The sequence below is a fragment of the Chrysochloris asiatica genome, unplaced genomic scaffold (genome assembly GCF_000296735.1).
Source record: "Chrysochloris asiatica unplaced genomic scaffold, ChrAsi1.0 scaffold00376, whole genome shotgun sequence".
Taxonomy (NCBI): domain Eukaryota; kingdom Metazoa; phylum Chordata; class Mammalia; order Afrosoricida; family Chrysochloridae; genus Chrysochloris; species Chrysochloris asiatica.
The window spans coordinates 134,523-157,090 of NW_006408894.1; the positions used below are offsets into that span (position 1 = coordinate 134,523).

Here is a 22,568-nt window from a genome sequence, read left to right on the forward strand (position 1 = left end):
CCATGAGTGTTGATAATTGATCCAAGGAGAATGAAGTCCTTGACAACTTCAGTCTTTTCTCCTTTGATAAGAATGTTGCTTATTGGTCCAGTGGTGAGGATTTTTGCTTTCTTTACATTGAGATGTAATCCATACTGAAGGCCGTGGTCTTTGATCTTCATCAGTAAATATTTTAAGTCTTCTTCACTTTCAGCAAGTAAAGTTGCATCATCTGCATATCGCAGGGTAATGAGTCTTCCTCCATTCCTGATGCCATGTTTTTCTTCATATAACCTAGCTTCTTGGATTATTTGCTCAGCATACTGGTTGAATAAGTATGGGGAAAGAAGGCAATGCGTATGAAGCAACTGAAAATACTATGGCTTGTATCAGGTGCACTGTAGTCCTCAAACTGACATCTGCACTCTTTGGACACTTTAAAGAGGTCTTGTGCAACAGATTTTCCTAATGCACTATGTCGTTTGATTTTGTGGCTATTGTTTTGATGGTGGATTCGAGCAAAATGAAGTCTTTGACAACTTTAATCTTTTCTCCATTTATCATAATGCTATTTATTGGTCCAGTAGTGAGGATTTTTGTTTTCTTTGCATTGAGGTGCAACCCATACTGAAGGCTGTAGTTTTTTATCTTTATCAGTAAGTATTTAAAATCCTCTTCACTTTTTAGCAATGGTTGTATCATCTGTATATTACAGATTTTTAATGAATCTCCCTCCTGTGGTTTGATGTCATGTTCTTCATCATATAATCCAGCTTCCCGGATTTGCTTCTCATACAGACTGAATAAGTATGGTGAAAGCATGAAACCCTGGCATATACTTTTTCTGATTTTAAACCATTCTTATCCCCCTGTTCTGTTTGAATGACTGCCTCTTGGTGTATGTACAGGTTTTTCATGAACACAGTTAAGTGTTCCAGAATACTCATTCTCCACAATGTCCATTGCTTGTCATGAGCCACACAGTCAAAAGGCTTTGCATAGTCAATAAAACACAGATAAACATCTTTCTGGTATTCTATGCTTTTAGCCAAGATCCATCTGATGTTAGAAATGATATCCCTCATTCCACGTCCTTGTCTTAATCTGGCTTGACCCTCTGGCAGTTCCTGTCAGTTTACTGTTGCAGCCATTTTTGAAGTATATTTAGAAAATTGCATGTGATATTAATGATACTGTCAGATGATTTCTGCATTCCCATTGGGTCACCTTTCTTTGCAGTGGGCACCGATACAGATCTCTTCCAATCAGTTGACCAGCCAGGTAGCTGTCTTCCAAATTACTTGGCATACATGAGTGAGTACCTCCACTGCTGCATCAGTTTGTTGAAAGATTTCAATATGTATTCCATCAATCCCTGGACCCTTGGTCTTTTTTTTCTTTTTTTAAGTTTTTTGTGTGAATTGAGTGATCGTTTACATTGGAGAACATCGGTTTTACACTCATCATTTCATTGCAATGATTACAATCTCCTCCATGCATCATCATTCAACAGTATTTGCTTCTATTCCCTCTGTTTTGTTTTGTTTTTTTATTTTTTGGGGGGAGATGTACACAAAAACTCAGGAATATATAGTAATTTAAACAACCAAAGGGTACATACATACTGCAAGCCTGCTTACTGGCCACCAGAACACATCCTTTCTCTTTCCATGAATCTAGAGTCCTCAGCTGCTCTTTCTCTCTAGGTTCTCATCTCTGCTTCCATCTCTGATGTCGCTGCTTCTCTGGGTAGGGTCCCACATTCTGCTCATGATTTTCTTTCTTGATGTTCCTAGGGTCCTCTTTTTCCTGGACTGTAAGGTTAGTTACTCTCCATTTTTGTTACAAAACATACCTTTACAGTTGTGACAGTCACAATTAGTCATGATAACAATTACTCACTATTGAATCATAAGTGTCTTGTCTCCATGTCTTTCACTAGACTCGTCTAGACAACATGAAAACGATTCAGTGGGGATTCTACCTTCTCCCACACACTCTGAAACTAAACTCCCTCTTGAAGCCCCCTCATTTTAGGTAGCCAATATCTAAGTTGCCCCTCCCTCTCTACCCTGTATACATAGGGGATAGCATTGCTAGTTGATGTGAAGTCTCCTTCCCTCTCAGTTGGTACTTTGAGCTACTACATCCATAAGTATAGATCAAGTTCATCAAATTGAAGCAATTTACACTTGTTGTCTTTATCAAAAAATTGTGTTTTATCTTCCTCTAATTGAGTTCTCATCATCAAGCCATCAAGGCTAGGTCAGATTAGTACTATCTACAAGTTTGGGTGTGTTTGTGCATCTCCCTTCACTTCATATCAGCTGGACGCTTTGCTCTCAGTTCTAGCCCTCCGTGGCTAGGTCCTTGTCCATGGGCTCAGGACTCCCCAGTGGACCCTTGTTCTTTACCAATGCTTTTTTGTTGTTCTTCAATATTAAGCCATGTACCTTGGACTTCTTCCTCAGTACCATTGGCTCTTGATCATATGCTACCTCTTAGAATGGTTGAATATCGACGTTTATTTCGGATACAGTGACTCTCTATTCCTTCCATCTTCTTTTGATGCTTTCTGTATCATTCAGTATTTTGCCCAAAGAATCCTTCAGTATTGCAAGTCAAGGCTTGAATTTTTCTTCAGTTTGAGAAATTTCAGCTTGAGAAATGCTGAGCATGTTCTTCCCTTTTGGTTTTCTAACTCTAGATCTTTGCACATATCATTATAGTATTTGACTTTGTCATCTGGAGCTGCCCTTTGAAATTTTCTGTTGATATGCTTTACCTCCTTATATCTTACATTTGCTTTAGCATTTCTTTGCTGGAGAACAATAGTAATAATTGTACAAACTACATTGTGATTTGAACCTTGTTTGAGAATTATCCAGACGTTCTCTAATGATCAGAACTGTTTACCAAGGTAGTATTTACAGTTATGTCGTATTCAGCAGCCACTTCTCAGAAACCCTATACTGGGCCACTATAAGTTGTTAACAGCACTTAACAAGTATCAGGTTTCCTTATAGATTGTGGAGGAAATACTTTTGCTAGACTGTATCACAATGATACATAATAACTTATCTAATTTTATGATTTGATATTTTCAAATGTAAAATGTACTCATAAAATATATAGACACTGTTAGGAACTGGGACATTTTTAAGGATCTTTCTCCAGCAACAATAGCTGTTTGTCTTTTTTGCTTTAGGTGGATTATAGTAATACCTACAAGACTGTGAGAACCCAGAGCTGCATCCACCTTCTCAGCGAGGCTCATCTGTTAGTGAGAGCTGCTCTGATGGATGATCACCAGCTGGAGCCTGGAGAGAAGGCAGACCTCTTAGAAGCATTTAAAGAAAGCTGTGGGCACCTTGGAGACTGTTACAGCAGGTTGGTGGTGCTCAAAGCTTGAGATGGTTTACTCATTAGCTTTTCTGTCTCTAGTATTTGCATGAGGGGAGGTAGCTGATTTACTCCTTTATTCCATAAGCATTTATTGAGCACATATTGTTTGCTAGATATTGTATTAGGTTTATAGCTTCTAGAAAGATGAATCCATTCCCTGCTTTCAAAGCGTCACAGTGTAATAAATGAGCAGTAAGTCTCAATTCTTGAGTTGCCTACCACCACTGAATTTAGGAATTTGAAATTTGTTTTCAGGCCTTGAGGGGAACATGCCCAGTTAAAAATCTCTGAAACAACCACATTGCTATTAATTAAAGTTATATTAGCTTAAAGAAGAGGTGTCAGTTGTGATTGTAATCTTACTAGTTGATGTTTTTATGATGCCAGAATGGGACAGTAGGATAAATAGTCGTTTTTATATATAAGAATATTTAGGAAATCTTTTTCTGTAAGATTGTTATAAAGGTTTACTTGATTCATATTAATGATTATAAAATAATAAACACAGATTTTTTTTGTAGTTGTTCCTATCTGTGGAGATACATAGCTCTTATTTGAGAGCCACATCATAAGTACTAAAAAATACTTACTGAGTTGTTTTTTTTTGTTGTTGTTCTTCAATATTAATTGTGAGCAGGCAAAAAGAACCGCATTAATTAGAATGACTTGGTAGAATAAAACAGGTATTTGTTCCAACTACAAATGACAAACGTATTTTTGTGACCTATGTTCTGTAGAAAGTATGTTCTGTAGAATGTTTTAGATACCTAGGCTTAGAGATGACAAAAGTCTTTTTGTTTCATTTCCATTAGGCTTGATACCCAGCATTCCCATCTTGCCTTGCCATACTATAAGATGTCTGGTTTGTCTATGGCTGACGTTTTGGCCCGAGTGGATTGGGCAGTAGAAGATGGAGTGCAGAAATACGAGAGGGGATTAATCTTTTATATTAATCATTCACTTTATGAAAACTTGGATGAAGAATTAAGTGAAGTGAATATAGTTTTCTATTTAGTTATGTCTAATATATGTAACTTTACAATTTGATAATTTACGTAATACTATTTAAACTTAAATTCAAAATATTTTTCTTTAGTAATAATTTTTTTTTCCTAATAGAGTAACTAATGTACTCTTTTCTACATTTATAATCATGGGATTATAGCTTAGAAAAGAGTTTAGGGATTGTCTTCTCATACTTCCTTATTATACAAATGGAGGAATGTGGTCTACTGTGGTGAGTGACCTGTCCAGTGTGGCAGTGTCTTGTCTTTAGAATAGTGGTAGAATATGGAACTGCCTGTCCTCTCATCGAGAGCCTTCCTTCCAACACTAGTCTGTCCATTCTCCTAGCCTTCTATCTAAGGTTCACGTAGGAAATCTTGACCCAGTGATCTTAAGACATTATTAAGGATATTCTTAGCCCCTCAATTATTATTTAAAATAGTTGAATGCAAATATGCTAAGTTGAAAATTGCAATACCAAATGTTTTAGAGTGTTGAGAGAGAAATGAGATTTTTCCCATAAATGATCTCATTGAATATATGATATACTAAGTTGCTATCTTTTAGAATGGATTTTCAAGTGAAATTTAATCAAGCATTTATTTTCTTCTGAACTCCTGTTAAAACCTGAGATGTTGGTCACAACCCAGTATACATTTTCATTGCCTTTTCTTTATTATAACATCACAAAGAGATCTATTCAGGTCATCTCACATCTTCCATGTGTTCCTCCCTGTCACTGTCTTTTTAAATCAAAACATAATTTTATCTTAATTGGGATATTTTAATATTAACTTCATATATTTGTTGATTTTTTGCTTTCTATTGGCTGACGGATATTTTATTTCTTGTTCATGCTCACCAAAGGAATTGACAGCAAAGATTATTCAGATGTTTTATGTCGCAGAGCCGAAGCAACTGCCCCATATTCTCTGTAGTCCTTCCATGAAGAATATTAATCCTTTAATCGCCATGAGCTATCTTAAGAAGCTGGATACTTCTGGGTTTTCATCCATCTTAGTGACGTTGGCCAAGGCGACAATGGCTCTAAAAATAGGAGATCTTGACACATACACAAATGAAATGAAAATCTATTCAGAGGTATGGAGCCCTATGGGGTAATCACATCAGACTAAAATTGGATGTACAAGTCATTAGTTGTGGGAGAAAGATGAGGCTGTCTGCTCCTGTAAAGATATGCAGTTTTGGAAACCCCAAAGAGCAGTTCTCCTTTGCCTCCTAGGTTGCTGTAAGTTGGAATTGACTACATAGCAGTGGATAGTCCTTAGGTAGGTAGAGCCTTGGTGGCGTAGTGGTTAAGTGTTCAGGTACACACCGAAAGGTCAGTGGTTCAAGCCTACCAGCATTCTACAGGAAAAGAATGACAGTCTGCTTCCAAAAAAACGTACAGCTTTGAAAACCCTACGGGGCCATTTTATTGGCCCAGGATCAGGCAGTGTTTGGTTCTGCTGTGCATAAGGTCGCTATGAGTCGGCACCGACTCGATGGCACCTAACAACAAGAGGAATGCTGTAAGTTGGAATCAGTTCATCGGTAACAAGTTTGTTTGGTTTTGTTTTTCAGTCCCGAGGTGCTTGGCTTTCCTATGAAGCCTTTCTAGCACAGCTTTTCTTGGTTGTAAGGAAAACAGACTTAGTATTAGAAGGGAAGTGACCCAAAATGGGGGTACTTGGGGCTTTAGATCTGAGAAATTAAAAAGAATTAAGACTGATAAATGGCAGCAGTGGGTATTCAAAAACTTTTCAGTGCAGAGGGTCAGATATATACAGAGCACTGTGCTTGGTGCTGAAGAATGGACAGGCTCTGCCCCTCTCCGACAACCCAGAAACAAAACAAAGTGATATGCATGTAAATACAGCAAATGGGATTTTAACTGAGCCATGGGACTTCAGTAGCTTTAGAGGTAACTTCTACTTGTGAAAATCACAGAAGAGCCTTATCTCAAAGAAAAGGTGAAGTGCTCTTAGAGAAGATGCCATTTAGGGCACATGAGCGGAAGACGTTAATCATTTAAGGGGAAAGAAATAGTGTAACACTGAGCATTTATTATGTACCAGGCTTGTTTAAAGCTCCATGAATATGTTAATTCTTGTAATAATTCTACATGGTTAATTTGTGCTTTCACTGTGTATATATTATAAAATTGAGGAAACTGAGACAAGATTAAATACCTTATCCAAAACCACACAGCTGGTGAGTAGTAGAGCCAGGATTTGAACCAGGCAGTCTGACTCTGCTACTAATTTTGTTGCTTGACATTGGTCAGATGCTCACAATATGACTTTTGATCCTAAAACTTCAGAGGTTCAAATGATGGATTTTGTGTGATGAGAGCAAGTTGACACTGAGGCATTTTCTGTGTTGGAGAGTAGAATTCTTATAAAAATGAATTTTTTTACTAGTATTTTGAAAAAAACTTGCTGTTACAGATTTTTAAATGTAGTAGATCTGAATATAAGGCTCTCTTCTGGATTGGGATATTTTGTTTCTTAACAATGTAAATATTAAGAATGTTTATGATAAGTTAACTCAACAGTGGTATTCTTCTTTGGGTAGTAAATAGCCCTTGTAAGTAAAATAAAGATTGCAATAACAGTAAATTATCAATAGCTAAACCATGAATCTTGAATGCACTAGCATGCATTTCCTAGATTGACAAGCTGAATGCAGTATACATTTTATTCACAAATTTCTGTTTATCTGAAGATGAAATTGGTATGCGGCTTCATTCTGGAACCTCGGCTTCTGATTCATCAGCAGAAGGGACAGATTTTTCCAACTGAGCTTGCGGTTCACTTGAAGGAGACCCAGCCTGGATTGATTGTGGCTTCAATCCTCGGTTTACAGAAGAATGACAAGATTGAAATTGAAGAAGCAGAGTCCTTCTTTAAGGTTTGTCTCTATGAAAATGTAACTTAGCTAGATACTCTGATAAAATTGTTACGGAAAAGAGAGCCAATAAGCGAAGCAAGTATTTCATTTATTTATGTGTTGGTTGAAAAAAACAGACTATACATTATCAGTTTATTAAGATAAAATTACAAATCAAAAGAGTGCATCTGGGGAATTTACATATATATATATCCAGTAATCGGTTTCCTGCTGAAATAAGGAAAAAACAAAAATTTGCTTTTACTGTGGCACTAATGCTTATGGTAAATTGCATGACTCACATGATGTGATGTCCAGCTGTAACTTGGTCAACAAATTACATTTATCTGGGGACATCAGGGCTTGTTTTACTGTTTTACAAGGCGCTTTGTGGTAAAGATGAAGATAAGATCCCTCAGCTCTTGGTAGACTTTTGGGAAGCTCAGCTCGTAGCATGTCTGCCAGATGTGGTACTTCAGGAACTGTTTTTCAAGCTCACATCACATTACATCTGGAGATTATCTAAGAGACAGCCTCCTGACTCCATACCATTGCGAACTTCAGAGGATCTGGTAAGATAATTGAATAATATATTAAACATTATGTTCAGTAATGTGCATTCTTATTTTTAATGGCTTAGAATCAAAGCTAGTTTGAATTACCAGACAACTTATTTAATCAGGAGTTAAGATAATACATAAAACCTCTTTTTGACTAAAGTTGCCCACATTTTAAATGTGAGTATATGTTCCAAAGATACCCCCAGCATCTCCTATATTGCTTACTTATAGTAGTACCTCAGGGTTCAAAGCATGTGGAAGGGACTTTCTCTAAAACGTCACCCTGTCTGCACCCCCTCAGTGGAGGAACCTAAAGTAGAACAAGAAAAAAGAGACATCTGCAGACTTCCACGATGGGAGAGGAACTGCAGAGGGCTCAGGGGAGGGAGACTTCCTTACCTACCTGCCATTTCCTGTGGGCTGCACACACACGATTTGCTTTGTAGCACTTGGGGAAGCTGTAACAGCTCCTTTCTACCCTTCTTGCCCCCTTCTTCTCTTCCAGCCCTATTGTCTCTCCTGGACATCGTAGGTGGTTGTTGTTGTTTTTAAGTGTTGTCAACTTGATCCTGACTAGCAACTCTTTATCCGGTTTTAAAGGAATGGATGGTCGGTTTGATCCGCTGACCTTATGGTTGGCAGTCCATTTTTTATCCTATGAATGCCATTGGTAATATAGGTTAATTGGGAAGTCAGCAAGTTCTTGTGAATCGGGACTGGGGCTTTATGGCATTTTAAGTCTTGAGAATTTATGGAAAATATTTTGCCTCCCAAGGAAAGTAGTATAAATTAAAATTATTTTCAGTATTATTGTTTGAGTGTAATTAACTTAAAAGCAGTGTTGTTTTTGCTAGAAAGGAAACTACATTCTGAAATACTTCTGTTCCTGATCCTAGGGAGTGTATGCCTAATTCTATAACATGACGGAGGATTAATGATGGCTTGCATCTTATGAAATGGATGAAGAAAGTCATTTATATATATTCTGTTTATCATAAATGTCTTTTATGTTTCAGATGAACACCTGTAGTCATTATGGCTTAATCTATCCGTGGGTTAACATATTAATAGCCCATAATTCCTCAGCTGATAAAAATTACACAGAAGATCTTTTAAAATTACAGGTAAATAAAAATGCCTCCTTTTCCATATCAATATACACTTGATAATATAATGTAAGGTTTAAATTTGGTAAGACTTAAGGAGTTCTCTTCATTGGCAGTGTATAATTTTGGCAGGACAAACTCTATGGCTAGATATACTCGGGAGCTTTGGAAGGATTTCCTGCCTCTGTCTACTCAGGAAGGCTAGTTTCATTGCTGTAGATAGGTGACCTTTACCCAGTCACATGACTTACCTTGCATCATTTTCTGGATGGTTGTGAAAGCACTGACGAAATGATAGTGTGGCAAATGCTTAGTGGTATTTATCTATTTTTATAGGAGCTCTGGTAGTGTAGTGGTTACGAATTGGGCTGTGAGCTTCAGGGTCAGCAGTTTGAAACTACCAGCTGTTCTGTGGAAGAAAGATGAGGTTTTCTGCTCCTGTAAAGATTTACAGCCTCAGAAACCCTGTACAGGGTTGCTATGAGTTGGAAACCAACTCTACAGTACATAACAACAACAACAACAATGCAGTATTTTTAGTGTTGACTTAAAACATTTTTAGTCCATTAATCCAAGTCGGCCACTACTATCTGTCTTATAAGATATGAGTTAAGTTAGCCAGTGTATCCAGCTCTAAAAAGGGATTTTTAAAAAAGTTATAAGAAATATGCTGAGATAATGTAGACCACCCTGTAAGAATTCTGACCATGATAGTGTTTTGACTGGAAAAAAGAAGTAGAGTCCACATGTGACTCGGTGGATCAGACTGGGCTAGATGTGCAAGCAATTTTATTTCATGTAGAACTATTTTCAAGGAGCTCTGGTAGCGTAGTGGTTACGAATCGGGCTGCAAACCTCAAGGTCAGCAGTTCGAAACTACCAGCTGTTCCGTGGGAGAAAGATGAGGCTTTCTGCTCCCGTAAAGATTTACAGCCTCGGAAACCCTGTACAGGGTCGTTATGAGTCAGAACCGACTCCACGGCACACAACAACAACAGAACTATTTTCATGCAGATTGATGGCCCAAGAACTGGATCGAATTGTCACATCTGTTTTGTTTGGTCTGCCAGCATACAAAATTGAGATATCATATTAAGAGTTCTGAATTTCAAGTTTCTCATGAAAAATTCAGCAAAATTGATAACCCTGAGCCCTTATTGCTTCTGAGACCCAATGGTTGCCACTGACCAATGTGTTTCTCTTAGCACAGTACTCATGCTGCATGGTCTACCACAGCCCCCATCTATCTCCATGTCTTCCTGACCCGAAGGCTGCTAACTGAAAGTTAAACGTAAATCATCTGCATGCTAAAATGTCTCTGTTTGAAATGGTATAAAAAACAAAAGAACAGTAAATAAACCCAAACACGTTAGCACTGAGTCATAACAACACTATAGTAAAACTTCCCCATAAGACTTTCCAAGGCTATAAATCTTTATGCAAAGGAGCTCTGGTAGCATAGTGGTTACGAATTGGGCTGCAAACCTTAAGGTCAGCAGTTCAAAACTACCAGCTGTTCTGTGGGAAAAAGATGAGGCTTTCTGCTCCCATAAAGATTTACAGCCTCGGAAACCCTGTACAGGGTCACTATGAGTCGGAACCGACTCCGCAGTACATAACCAACCAACCAACTCTTTATGCAAGCAGACAGCCACATCTTTCTCCCTTGGAGCAGGTGTAGCGTTCAAACTGCTGAACTTTCAGTTAGCAGCTGAGAGTTTTAACCATGGACCACTTGGGCTTCTCTGGGATGACATGTTGTTGTTGTTCAGTGCCAATGAGTCAGTTCTGACTCAGCTCGAACTTGTATAGGGTTTCTGAGGAGCAGCTGGTAGATTTTAACTTCTGACCTTGTGGTTTGAAGTCCAGTTCTGATCCTACAGCACCACTCTAGGAGTCCTTGCGATGATCTTGTTTTGTTGTTGTTGTTGTTAGGTGTGTCATTGAATTGGTTCCAACTCATATGAACCCTGTATAGAATTTTTAGCAGCAGCTGGTGAGTTTGAATTGCCGACCTTGTGGTTCAAACTGACCTGTTAATCCAGTACTTACTATTCAGCACCATACCAGGGCTGAGTAACAGTAAATAACCTGCCCTTGCCAAAATTGTGAGTTCATTTCTAATATTGGGTTGTGAGTTGGGAGAAAGGAAATGAAGCATTCTGCTAGTAAGCAAATATCAACAGCATTTTAAAGAATTGTTGCGACTTTTAGACCATTTTTCATCAGGTGTTTTATGTAATGTTTATTGTTGTTAAGTGCCATCGAGTTGGTACCAACCCATAGTGACCCTGTATAGGGTTTCCAGGGATCAGCTGGTGAGCTTGAACCGCTGACCTTGCAGTTCAAATGGCTTTGCAGTCTGGCGCATTAACCCACAGCGCCACATCAGAACTCCTGTGTAATGTTTGTTGTTGAGAAGTACTGTGGAGTCGCCGCCAACTCATAGTGACCCTGCACAGGGTTTCCGAGGCTGTAAATCTTTATGGGAGCAGAAAGCCTCATCTTTCTCCCAAGGAACCGCTGGTAGTTTCGAACTGCTGACCTTGAGGTTGGCAGCCTGACTCATAACCACTACCAGAGTTTCTTAATTATTATACTTATTGTTGGTTCCTGGTGTGGCACTGTAGGATAAGCTCTGGGCTGCTAACCACAAGGTTGTTGGTTCACATCCACCAGCTGCTACTTGGAAACCCTATCCAGAGTCGCTGTAAGTGGAACTGACTTGACAGCACTAAACAACAACAAACATCCCTACAGTTAATTTTCTGGATAATATGGATAAAGCTAAGTAACATTTCATGAATACAACCCATTTTGTACTAAGTTTTGACTGATTTAATTTTGAGTATGATTTACATTATCCCTGCCTTGTTCCTTTCCTTTTCTGCCTATGGTTCCATTTAGTCAGAAGCTGAATATAGACATAATCAGATTTTTTTATTTTTTTATTTTTTATTGGGAGACATTATACATGAGTGATTACCATTGTCTTTCATCTTTGCTGTTTTATGGTCAGGAAATTATTAATACAAATGGGATTACTAAACATACAGAAAGGAAAGGCACCAACCTTATTCTCCTAGCCATTCTTTGGTAGATATTTGAAAAAAGATAATCAAGTTGACTGTAAATGGGTAGTTCACATTCCAGAACCTCCTGTGAGTCTGAGAAGATGCTATATAGCAGAAAGAGACAGAGGGAAGAAAGTCAGGGCACGAACATCTCATCTTTTATCTGGAGAAAGGGAAATGGAAATTATTTTGCTTGTAGAATCAAAAGTAGTATTTATACTTTAAATGCCCCAAAGTAAGGCATTGGTAAAATTGTGACTACTGAGATAATATCTGCTCCATGTCTTTGAGCTTGTGGCAAATGACACTAACAGAAATGATTAAGTTCTAAACAATGGCTATAATCTTTTTGGTGGTTATGTGCCTCATAGTGACCTGTATAAGGTTTCTGAGGCTGTAAATCTTTACGGGAGCAGAAAGCCTCATCTTTTTTCTGTGGAACAGCTGGTAGTTTTGAACTGCTGACCTTGAGGTTAGCAGCTGTATTCATAACCATTGCACTACCAGAGATCCTTATAGTCTTTTTAAATTTAAAAAAAAAAAAAAATTCTCCTATTTATATAAAAGAATAAGTAAAGTATTGCTACTAGGGGTGTAGTTCATACATCACGGATTTATCCAAACAAAATGTATTTTCACCTGTCTCTACAATCAGTGGATGGCTGCAGACAAGTTCTCTCAGTATAACATGTCTCGTTAGTGTGCCTTCCAAAAATGAGGCCAATCAGCAGTGGCTTCCAAGGGGATCTGCTTGGCCTATTTCAGTGCAGGTAAGTCAGCTTATAAGGGTACGTTGTTGTTTCTGTTAGGTGCCATCGAGTCGGTACCAACTCATAGCAACACAGCAGAACAAAACACTGCCCAATCCTGGGCCAACCTCACTGTTGATGCCACGCTTGAGTCTATCGATGCTGCCACCTGGCCAGTCCATCCAGTGATTGTTTTTTGGGACTGTTCGGACATATTGTCAGGAGGGACCAGTTGCTGGAGGAAGGATATCATGTTTGGTAAGGTAGAGGGTCAGAGAAAAAGAGGAAGACCCTGAGTAAGATGGATTGGCAATATGGCAGCATCAATGGGTCAAGCGTGGCAACAATTATGAGGTTGGCCCAGGACTGGGCAGTGTTTCCTTCTGTTGTGCATAGGATCTCTATGAGTTGGTACCGACTCGATGACACCCAACAACAAAAGAAGTGGTAATCTTAATGAACTTTCTCAAAGGACACAGGATGACCAGAGGGGCTTATTAGAAAATTTTAACACTTAAAAATGCATGGGTGAGAAAAAGCCCAGGAAAGTTGCACCAATGATTTTTTACCCCATCATGGCAGTACACCAGCTCAGTCTCTAAGGGTAGCAATATTTTGTTGGGAAATTTTACCCCATCCACCCTACAGCCCTGATCTTGTCCCTTCAGACTTCTTTTTGTTCTTAAAACTCAAAAGAATGCTTGAATGCCAAAACTGTTGTTTTGATGTGATATAAATTAAGGAGCATAGAATTCTTTGGGGAATGGTTGTTTGTTGTTGTTAAGTGCTGTTGAATCAATTCCAACTCTTAGAGAGATGGAAACACCGCTTTCAGAAATGTATAGACTCCTAAATGGAGTATATGTCAAGAATTTTTGTTTAATAAAGGTTTCTATGATTTTGTAGCAGTACTTTTTGACTTCTCTTTAGTTCTGCTTACTTTAGAAAATACAGGTAACTGTGAAGAAAACAAAAAGTACACTTTGTCTTCCCATCCAGACAGCTAGCCTCTGTTTTTATTTTTTATGTTATACCAAAGATATCTCTGTATATATATGATCTTGTTGTTGTACATATATGTATTTTATAAAACTAATGGTGCTCTGAATATAATTTTGGATTGATATTTTCAATTCATATTATGAGCATTAGCCATTGATAAAAGTTTTAATGGTTAAATAAGTTTCAGTAATACAAATGTGCTATAACTTATTTGCCTTTTTCCTCTTGTTGAACATTGAGATTATTTCTAAATTACCAGTATTTCAAATTGTCACGAGCATCACTGAACAAAAGTTTTTGATCACATAGTTGATTATTTTCTTGGAATAAAGTCATAAAGTAGTCACATTAGTTTTAATACTCAGTAAATCCAAAGCAAATAGAACCATGTGCTTAAAAAAAAATCATGCTTTCTCTTAAATACATCTTCATCCTTAAGCTAGATATGCTTTCAAGATTGTTTAATACTTTAATGTACTTAGATTTATTAAATAAGAACCATATTCATGTGCTATAAAAATCGTATTCTGCTTTTTTTTTTTTCTCCTTTTGGTGAGTGAGTTTTAATCTTTTTTAAAAATTGCATTCTGTTTGTTATATTTCCATTTTTTGGTGCTTCATTCCATAATATTTTACTTTTCTGTTCATAGTCTCTTATATGTGGTCCTTCATACGACATAACTTCCATAATTCCATTCTTGGAGCTGCTCTCAGAAGACACTGTCGCTGGCCTTAGTGTCCATGTTCTGTGTCATACGCGCTTGAAAGAGTATGAACAGTGCATAGACACACTGTTAGAGCGATGTCCAGAGGCTGTCATTCCATATGCTAATCATGAACTGAAGGAAGCCAACCGGGTATGCTTTCAGGTTATGTTTTGAGATATGATCAGTGATAATCAGATTTGATAATCGTGTTGCCTGATCTGCAATGTGGGAACAAATTAGCCCAACCTTACAAGGTTGTGTGGGTCAAATGACCATATATATGTAATATATGTCTTGGTAGTGATAAGAGTCGCTAGGTGGTACAAACAGTAAAGTGTTTAATTCCTAGCCATAAGGTTGGCAGTGCGAACTCTCCCAGAGGGTCCTCAGAAGACAGGCCTGGATTTCTGCTTCTTGAAGTCGCAGCCTTCAAAGCCCAATGGAGCAGTTCTACTCTGGACACGTGGGGTCGCTATGAATCAGAATCAACTCGGTGGCAACTAACAACAACCACACTAACCAAAAGGTGGTTGTTTCAAATTCCCCCAAAAGAATGACCTGGTGATCTACTTCTGAAAGATGGTAGCCACTGAAAGGGCCCTGTGGACTGCAGTTCTGCTCTGAAACAATGGGGCTGCCATGAGTTGGAATTGACTCTATGGCAACTTATCTGCTTTAGAGTTATAATGTGTCATCTTCATTAAAAATCTTTCTGGTTATGAAATAGATTATTTAGCTGAAGAAAGTATGTATGATAGAAAAACTTTTGGTGCCACGTTTTTGTTTTTGTTTTTTAGCTTTATTAATGAGAACAGTTTTAGACTTATGTACCTTTTTTTCCCATTCTTCTTGCCACCAAGAGATGATAATAGGACGTATCTGTGTTTCTTTTTAAAAACAGCCATGTACACATATGCAGTATGCATAGTATTGTCTTTTCCAATTGCAAACCTGACTTTTATGTGATATAATAATAGTTGAAGCAGAAGACCCACTGTTGGTGTGACCTCTGTTAAAACAAAATGAGATATCCTTGACCTGTGATTCCTCCCCCCACCCCATAGTCTCCTTATTTTCATTGGAAATCTAGAGTTATGTTCTCTGAGTATTGATCACACTGAAATGTATTCATTTTTTCATAAGATAGACTCTGTGGTGGAAAAAACTGTTGCCTGAACTTTATCAGAGAATAAAATGTGGTGGAGAGAACTATCAGCTTTACTTGTCATCATTAAAAGGTAAATTAATTTTTTTTCTTTTCTGGATTCTAAATCTTAATGTCTCAATTTTCGTTTCCATAATTTGCTGAAGCTTCGCATTCCTGTGATTCTCAGCTGTAGTAGAAAGGGCCTGAGCAGAATCATGTGGAGAATTTATGTTCACATCCACCCCCTCACCCCCACCTGTAACTGTTAATCATCCACTCATTTCTTCTAGTCACAGAGCTCCTACTGTTTAAAAAATTATCACAACTTCAGTATTTTAAAACTTTCAGTAACTATTAAGAAAATGTTTTCATTAGTGAGCTAGGTACTGAAGTTATTTCATAATTGGGGTTATTGTTCAGATGATTATTATTATAAATCAATTATAAACAGCTGTTGAGGAATGACAATATTCTCAAGTATTTAAAAGGTAAGTGTCTTTATCATATTTACAGTATAGGTAATTATTGAACTTTTTATAATTTATAGTCATTTAAACTTTTTGACAGATAACATCAATCAATTTTTACATTGTTATATCAATTTTTATACTACTTTGTTAATATTAGGAGTTCTGGCAGCGTAGTGGTTATGAATCAAGCTGCGAACCTTAAGGTCAGCAGTTCGAAACTACCAGCTGTTCCGCAGGAGAAAGATGAGGCTTTCTGCTCCTGTAAAGATTTACAGCCTCGGAAACCCTGTACAGGGTCGCTATGAGTCAGTTCTGACTCCACGGCACATAACCACCAACCACCATGTTAATATTACTAATTAATTGTCGATGTTTAAGAGCATGTACTGGTTGAAGTGTACTTCAAATACTGGAAATGGAAAGAGTTGGGCTATATTTTCCAGCTGAAAGAATTGATTTTAAAGACAGGGACACTGGCCATTGGAGGTTGTTTAATTGCAGTTTTATGTTTGTGATTGAGAGAGCAAATAGGTAATTTTATGCTAGCTCTTTGATCTCCCTGTGCCTTTTTGAGTACTTTCAATTTTCAGATGATAGATGTGTGAAGCCCTGACTCAATTGCATCAAACATATCATGTAATTTTGAAATTATTACTGTTGACCTTCTGTATCTAAGATCACTCAACCTTGGATTCAACCTGTCATGGATTAGAAACACCGGGGGAGGGGGCTAGCAGTTTAGTGGTCAAAGCAATCCTCAAAGGTTAAGAGGGCGTTATAAAGTGCTACTGATTCTATAGCACTTAACAATAACAACATATACATAGCATTTGCATTGTATTTGGTATTGTAATTTAGAGATGATTTAAAGTCTGTGGGAGGAGGTGGGTAGATTGTATGCAAATGGAACATTTATATTAGGAATTTAAGCATCTACAAATTTTGGTCTCTGAGTGTGAAGGAGAAGAGTGGGGAGTGGTCCTGGAACCAGTCCCCTGCTCTGAAGTAGGACTGTTATTTGTGTTGGTGAATCACTTTACAATATAGATAGTCCACATCCTCACACTTCAGTAACATCATCATCCCAGCCACAAGACTCTTCAAGCTTTTTAGGATCCACAGACACAAATTAACTGCTATTAATTTCTCTAAAGTTACATTTTTCACTGCTTCAAAATGTTTGTGTGTATGCACCTGTGTGTGTGTGGTCATAGTGTCATATGGCGTTGTATTTCTAGTCATTGGTTGTGCTGCACCCTCCTCCACAGACTTGTGCCTTTCTTCTCTCTAAAGAGCAGTCTGTAACTATTGATTTGAAGGGGAGCCACCTGAATAACTTCAGGTCTTTTTATTGTTTTAAAATTATAGGTAACACCACATTGCCAATTCAACATGTTCTTTTTCCAAATACAATTGAGTGAGATCAGTGGCTTCTTTCATGTTGTGCAGCCATCAGCAGTGTTGTTGTGGGTTTTTTTCCTAAATGTTATTGTAGATAGGTGCTGTCAGTCGGCTCCAATCCATATCAACCCGATGCAAAACAGAGGAAAACTCTGCCTGTTCCTTTGCCACCCTCACAGTTGGTAACATTTAAGCCCATTGCTGCTACCACTGCATCAAGTCATCTCCTTGGGGGTCTTCTTCTTTTTTCACTGACCCTCCATTTTACCAAGCATGATGTCCTTCTCCAGCTGCTGGTCCCTCCTCAAAACACCCTCCTCAAAACATCAGAAGTCGAGAGACGAAGCCTTGCTGTCCAGGTTTCTAAGGAGCATTCTGGCTGTACTTCTTCCAACACAGATTTCTTCTTCTGGCAGTCCATGCTACTTTCAATATTCTTCTCCAACATCATAATTCTAATGAATCGATACTTCTCCAGTCTTCCTTATTCATTGCCCAAATTTCATACACATACTTGTTGTTAGTGCCTTCGAGTTGTTTCCGACTCATAGTGACCCTGTATAGGGTTACTGAGGAGCAGCTTGTGAGTTTGAAGCATTGACCTTGTGGTCCAGTGCATTATCCCACAGGCAATTGAAAATACCATGGTTTAAGTCAGGTTCACCTTAGTCCTCACTCTTTGTGCTTGAACACTTTTGCAGCAGATTTGCCTAATACAATTTTGTTGTTTGATTTCTTGACTGCTGCATTAATGAGAATTGAATGAGAATCTAAGCAAAATGATGCCTTTAACAACATCTGTCTTTCCTCTGTTAATCATGTTATTTTTAAGTCCAGTTATGAGGATTTTTGTTTTCTTTACATTGAGGTGTAATCCATACTGAAGGCTGTAGCCTTGGCAGTATTGGCATTTTGGACTGCATATTTCTTTGTTATGGGGCCTGGGGTACCCTGTGAGTTATAGAATATTTAGCTGCATCCCTTGCCTCTCCCTACAAGTAGCACCATTCCAGTCATGACAACCAAAAGTGACTCAAGACAGGAACATAGTGTTCCCAGGGGGATAGGGGAGGGGTTATCCCCCATGTTGAGAACAATTACTGTAATGGTGAGCCATTGAAATGGGTTTGTAACTGGCTTGTTTAAAACATTATTTTATTGTTTTTATAATAATGAACTGTGCTCGTTGCTAAAAATTCTAGCACTGTAGTACATTATAAAAATAAATAGTAACTTAAAATCTAGTAACTTAGAAATAACTACTTTTAACATTTGGCATTACTTTCTAGACACTCTGGAGGATTTTTAATTATGATCAGATTTCATTTAGATAGATGATTCCTGTGTGACTTACAGATTTAGGTGACTAATGGATAGAATGTAGTCAGTGATCTTTAACCTTCCCAGAGTTTGTTTTCTCAACAGTAAATCAGGCATAATGCTCACCAGTCACTGTTTAGTATCTTTGAATGGGGCTTAGCGTAAATAAATAAAAAACCTCAAGGGACTGTGTTGTTGTTTAGTGCCACCGAGTTGGTTCTCATCCTTAGTGACCCTGTATAGAGTTTCTGAGAAGCAAATGGTGAGCTTGAACTGCTGACCTTGTGGTTTAAACTGGCGTTGCAGTCCAACGCATTAACCCACAGCGTCACACCAGTACTCTTCAAGGAACTCTGGTTGCTTTGTGGTTATGTGTTGTGGAGTTGGTTCTGACTCATTATAACCCTGCATCGGGTTTCTGAGGCTATAAATCTTTACAGAAGCAGGAAACCTCATCTTTCTCCTGTGAAACAGCTGGTAGTTTTGAACTGCTGACCTTGAAGTTAGTGTCCGGACCTGTAACCACTGTATTCCCAGAGAGGTTAAGTATGTGAATCTTCTGAATCCTTCATATATACAAGAGATGTATGAAGATACTGTATCAACTTTAAAAAATATTCTGAGAATTGAAGTTAGTAACTTTGTTTTTGGAGTTAAAACATTTTGTTACCATATTAAACCCCTCAAAAAGGAGCCCTGGTGGCTCAGTAGGTTAAGTGTTCAGCTGCTAATTTCAAGGTTAGTGGTTTAAATTCAATGCTACTCCGAGGTGGAGAGATAAGAATTTAGCCTTGGAAACACTAAGGAATAGTTAGTTGTATTCTGCCCTGCAGGGTTGCCATGAGTTGGCATCAACTCGACAGCAGTTAGTATTAGCTCCCGCATGGGTTGGGAGAAGAGGAAAATTGAGTAGTGGCAGGATTTTGTTGGCCTTATAACCTATCTATTCTGGCCTCCTACTTTGTTTTTTAATATTAAGGTACTTCTGTGGCACTGCTGTTAAGCACTAAACTGTTAATCACAAGGTTAGCAGTTTAAACCCACCAGTTGCTCCTTGGAACCCCTATACAGGGTCACTCTGAGTTGGAACCGACTAGATGGCACTTAAAAACAATATCAACTGAATAGGCTCTATACTTATGCTGGTTCAAGCTCATCAGTTTCTCCTTGGAAACCCTATACAGGGTCGCTATGGATCGGAATCAACTCAACGGCACTTAACAACAACAACATATTTATCCTAAGCAAAATGATTTGATAGGAAAGTAGCGATAACTACTGGATTATTTGAAGAAGAATGTGGCATCATGATTGGAGGAAAACTTACTAATAACCTATATACTATGCTGATGATACAACCTTGTTTGCTGGAAGCGAAGAAGCTTAAAATACTTAACTGATGAAAATTAAAGACCACAACCTTCAGTATGGTTTTCACCTCAGTGTAAGGAAACAAAAATCCTCACAACTGAAGCAATCAGCAACATCCTCATAAAGGCAGAAACAATTCATTTTGCTGGAATCCAGAGTCAACACTCTTGGAAGCAGCAGTGATGAACCAAACAACGTGTTGCTGTAGGCAAATGTGCTGCAAAAGTCCTCTTTAAAGTGTTCAAGAGCAAAGATGTCAGTTTGAGGGCTAAAGTAGGCCTGACCCAAGCAATAGTATTTTCAGTCGCCTCATCTGCATGTGAAAGTTGGACAGTGAATAAGGAAGACCATATTGGTACACTTGAATTATGATGCTGGCAAAAAATGTTAAAAATACCACGGGCTGCCAGAAGGACCAACAAATCTGTCTTGGAAGAAGTACAGCCAGAATATTCTTTAGAAGTCAGGATGGCAAAATTTAGTCTTATTCTTTGGGCATGTTGTCAAGAGGATTCATCCCTGGAGAATGCATCATGCTTGGTAAAATGCAGTGTTAGCAGAAAAGAGGAAGACCTTCAAGAGGGATAGACACAGTGGCAGCAACAGTGGGCTCAAACGTAACAATTGTGAGGATGGCTCAGGACTGGACAGGATTTCATTCTGTCGTGAGGGTGGCTATGAGCCGGAACCTACTCGGTAATACTTAACGATAATCACAACTTAGTTCAGATATTAAACAGTGTTCATTTATAATGTTGGAAGATTTGGCAACAGATATTGGTAATGGTTGCACAACATGATTAATTGGTGTCTTTCATGTGAAAAATGTTGAATTGGCAAATGTTATATGTATTTTTACAACAATTTAAAAATTAACTATTTTTCTCTAAAGGATAATAGAAATTTATTGAAAAAATAATGTAGTAACTGAGCAATGGAATAGTAAATCCAAAGTACATAAGGCTAATATAAACTACAAATGCTTCTAGAAAAGATTAAATAAGGACTCGCCGAGATCATAAAAGTCGTCTTTGGATTTAAGATACTGTACTGATTGTGCTTTCCTTCACGGTTGCAGCAGTTTGTTACATGAACTGGCTTCTAACTGGTTGTTTGATAGAGAATTGCTTAAAAGACAAACTTTTAGTACTAACTCAGCCTTTTTCTTTCCTGCAAACAGAAACGTTGTCGGTTGTTGCTGTGGAATTAGAACTAAGGGATTTCTTGAACGTCCTCCCAGAAGATGGCACTGCAGCGTTTTTTTTGCCCTATCTTCTTTACTGTTGTCGAAAGAAATCACTGACTTGAAGGAATCATTGAGAATTCCATAATGGTATAGAAACCTGAATTTAAAAATATTGAGTGCGAGGTAATAATAGAAATAAAAGATTTCCATATTGAATGTATGTACGTGTGTGTATATATATATTGTTAAGTGCCTGCTGTTAAATGTATTTTGACCCATAGCAACCCTATATAGGGTTTCCTAAGAGCAGTCGGTGAACTTGAACCACCAGCCTTGCGATTCCAACAGACTTTCAGTCTAGTGTATGTATGTATGTATGTATACATACACACACACACACACACTCACTCACATGTACAAATGCTTTTGGCTGCTTGTTGTTGTTGTTGTTGTTGGCTGCTTAGCTACCATGTAGTTAGTGGTACTATTGATTTTTTAAATTTATGTCCTGAATCTATTTAATAATCCAGAATATAAAAGAAGCTTCAAGGCATAATTCCTAAAAGAAGCCTTATTTTTTTAAACAAGAAAACATTCAAGGGGTAACATCAACTCACTGTTGTTGGAGACACAACAGTCCTTTTCATCTTAGGTATATTTTAATGTGATATTTTGTAAGTATGCTGGAAAGAGGGTCACTCCAAGTGGCTCAGAATTATATCTTTTTAGTGTTTCAAAATTTCTCTATTGGAACACCTTTTAAAAATAATTCTCTGTAAGTAAAATGTTACAAGATTTCAAGTATTATTTCCTTGTTAAATTTGAATATTTATGATGTGTCTCACTGTGAAATAAAGTAGGACTTTACAAAGCTAACCTGTGTTTTCCTCTGGTTATTAATTAGCATGGTTTGTGGAATGTATGGTTTTCAGCCAAAGTCTTATTGCATTTTTTGTTAGTGTCTACTCTTGTTCTCCTTCTAGCTAGAGTGTATGTGAAAATAAAGAAATACATTTCCAGTTGTGTCTTTTTTTTATAACCTCTTGTTAAAGAATATTGAGTTCAAGTTCAGCTCATTGATAGTGACCTTTGTTTCATTTAAGGCTGGGCAGAAATTCTTACCCTAGCTTATGCCACACCTGTATATTGAAGCTTATCTCCTGATTTTTACCAGATCTACTGTATAAAATTGCT

The 22,568-nt window shown here is 37.8% G+C and overlaps 1 protein-coding gene across 1 annotated transcript in view; it reads left to right on the forward strand.

Annotated features, from left to right (window-relative positions):
- Positions 1–21,595, forward strand: part of HPS3 (Hermansky-Pudlak syndrome 3) — a 61,066-nt gene extending 39,471 nt beyond the window's left edge. The window contains exons 9-17 of the mRNA XM_006876359.1: positions 3,188–3,369; positions 4,197–4,377; positions 5,257–5,490; positions 7,117–7,302; positions 7,665–7,853; positions 8,858–8,965; positions 14,423–14,629; positions 15,627–15,717; positions 21,369–21,595. Of these exons, the coding sequence (XP_006876421.1) occupies positions 3,188–3,369; positions 4,197–4,377; positions 5,257–5,490; positions 7,117–7,302; positions 7,665–7,853; positions 8,858–8,965; positions 14,423–14,629; positions 15,627–15,717; positions 21,369–21,496 (1,506 nt within the window). The 3' untranslated portion in view covers positions 21,497–21,595. The remainder of the gene's footprint in view (positions 1–3,187; positions 3,370–4,196; positions 4,378–5,256; positions 5,491–7,116; positions 7,303–7,664; positions 7,854–8,857; positions 8,966–14,422; positions 14,630–15,626; positions 15,718–21,368) is intronic.
- The last annotated feature ends 973 nt before the right edge of the window (positions 21,596–22,568 follow it).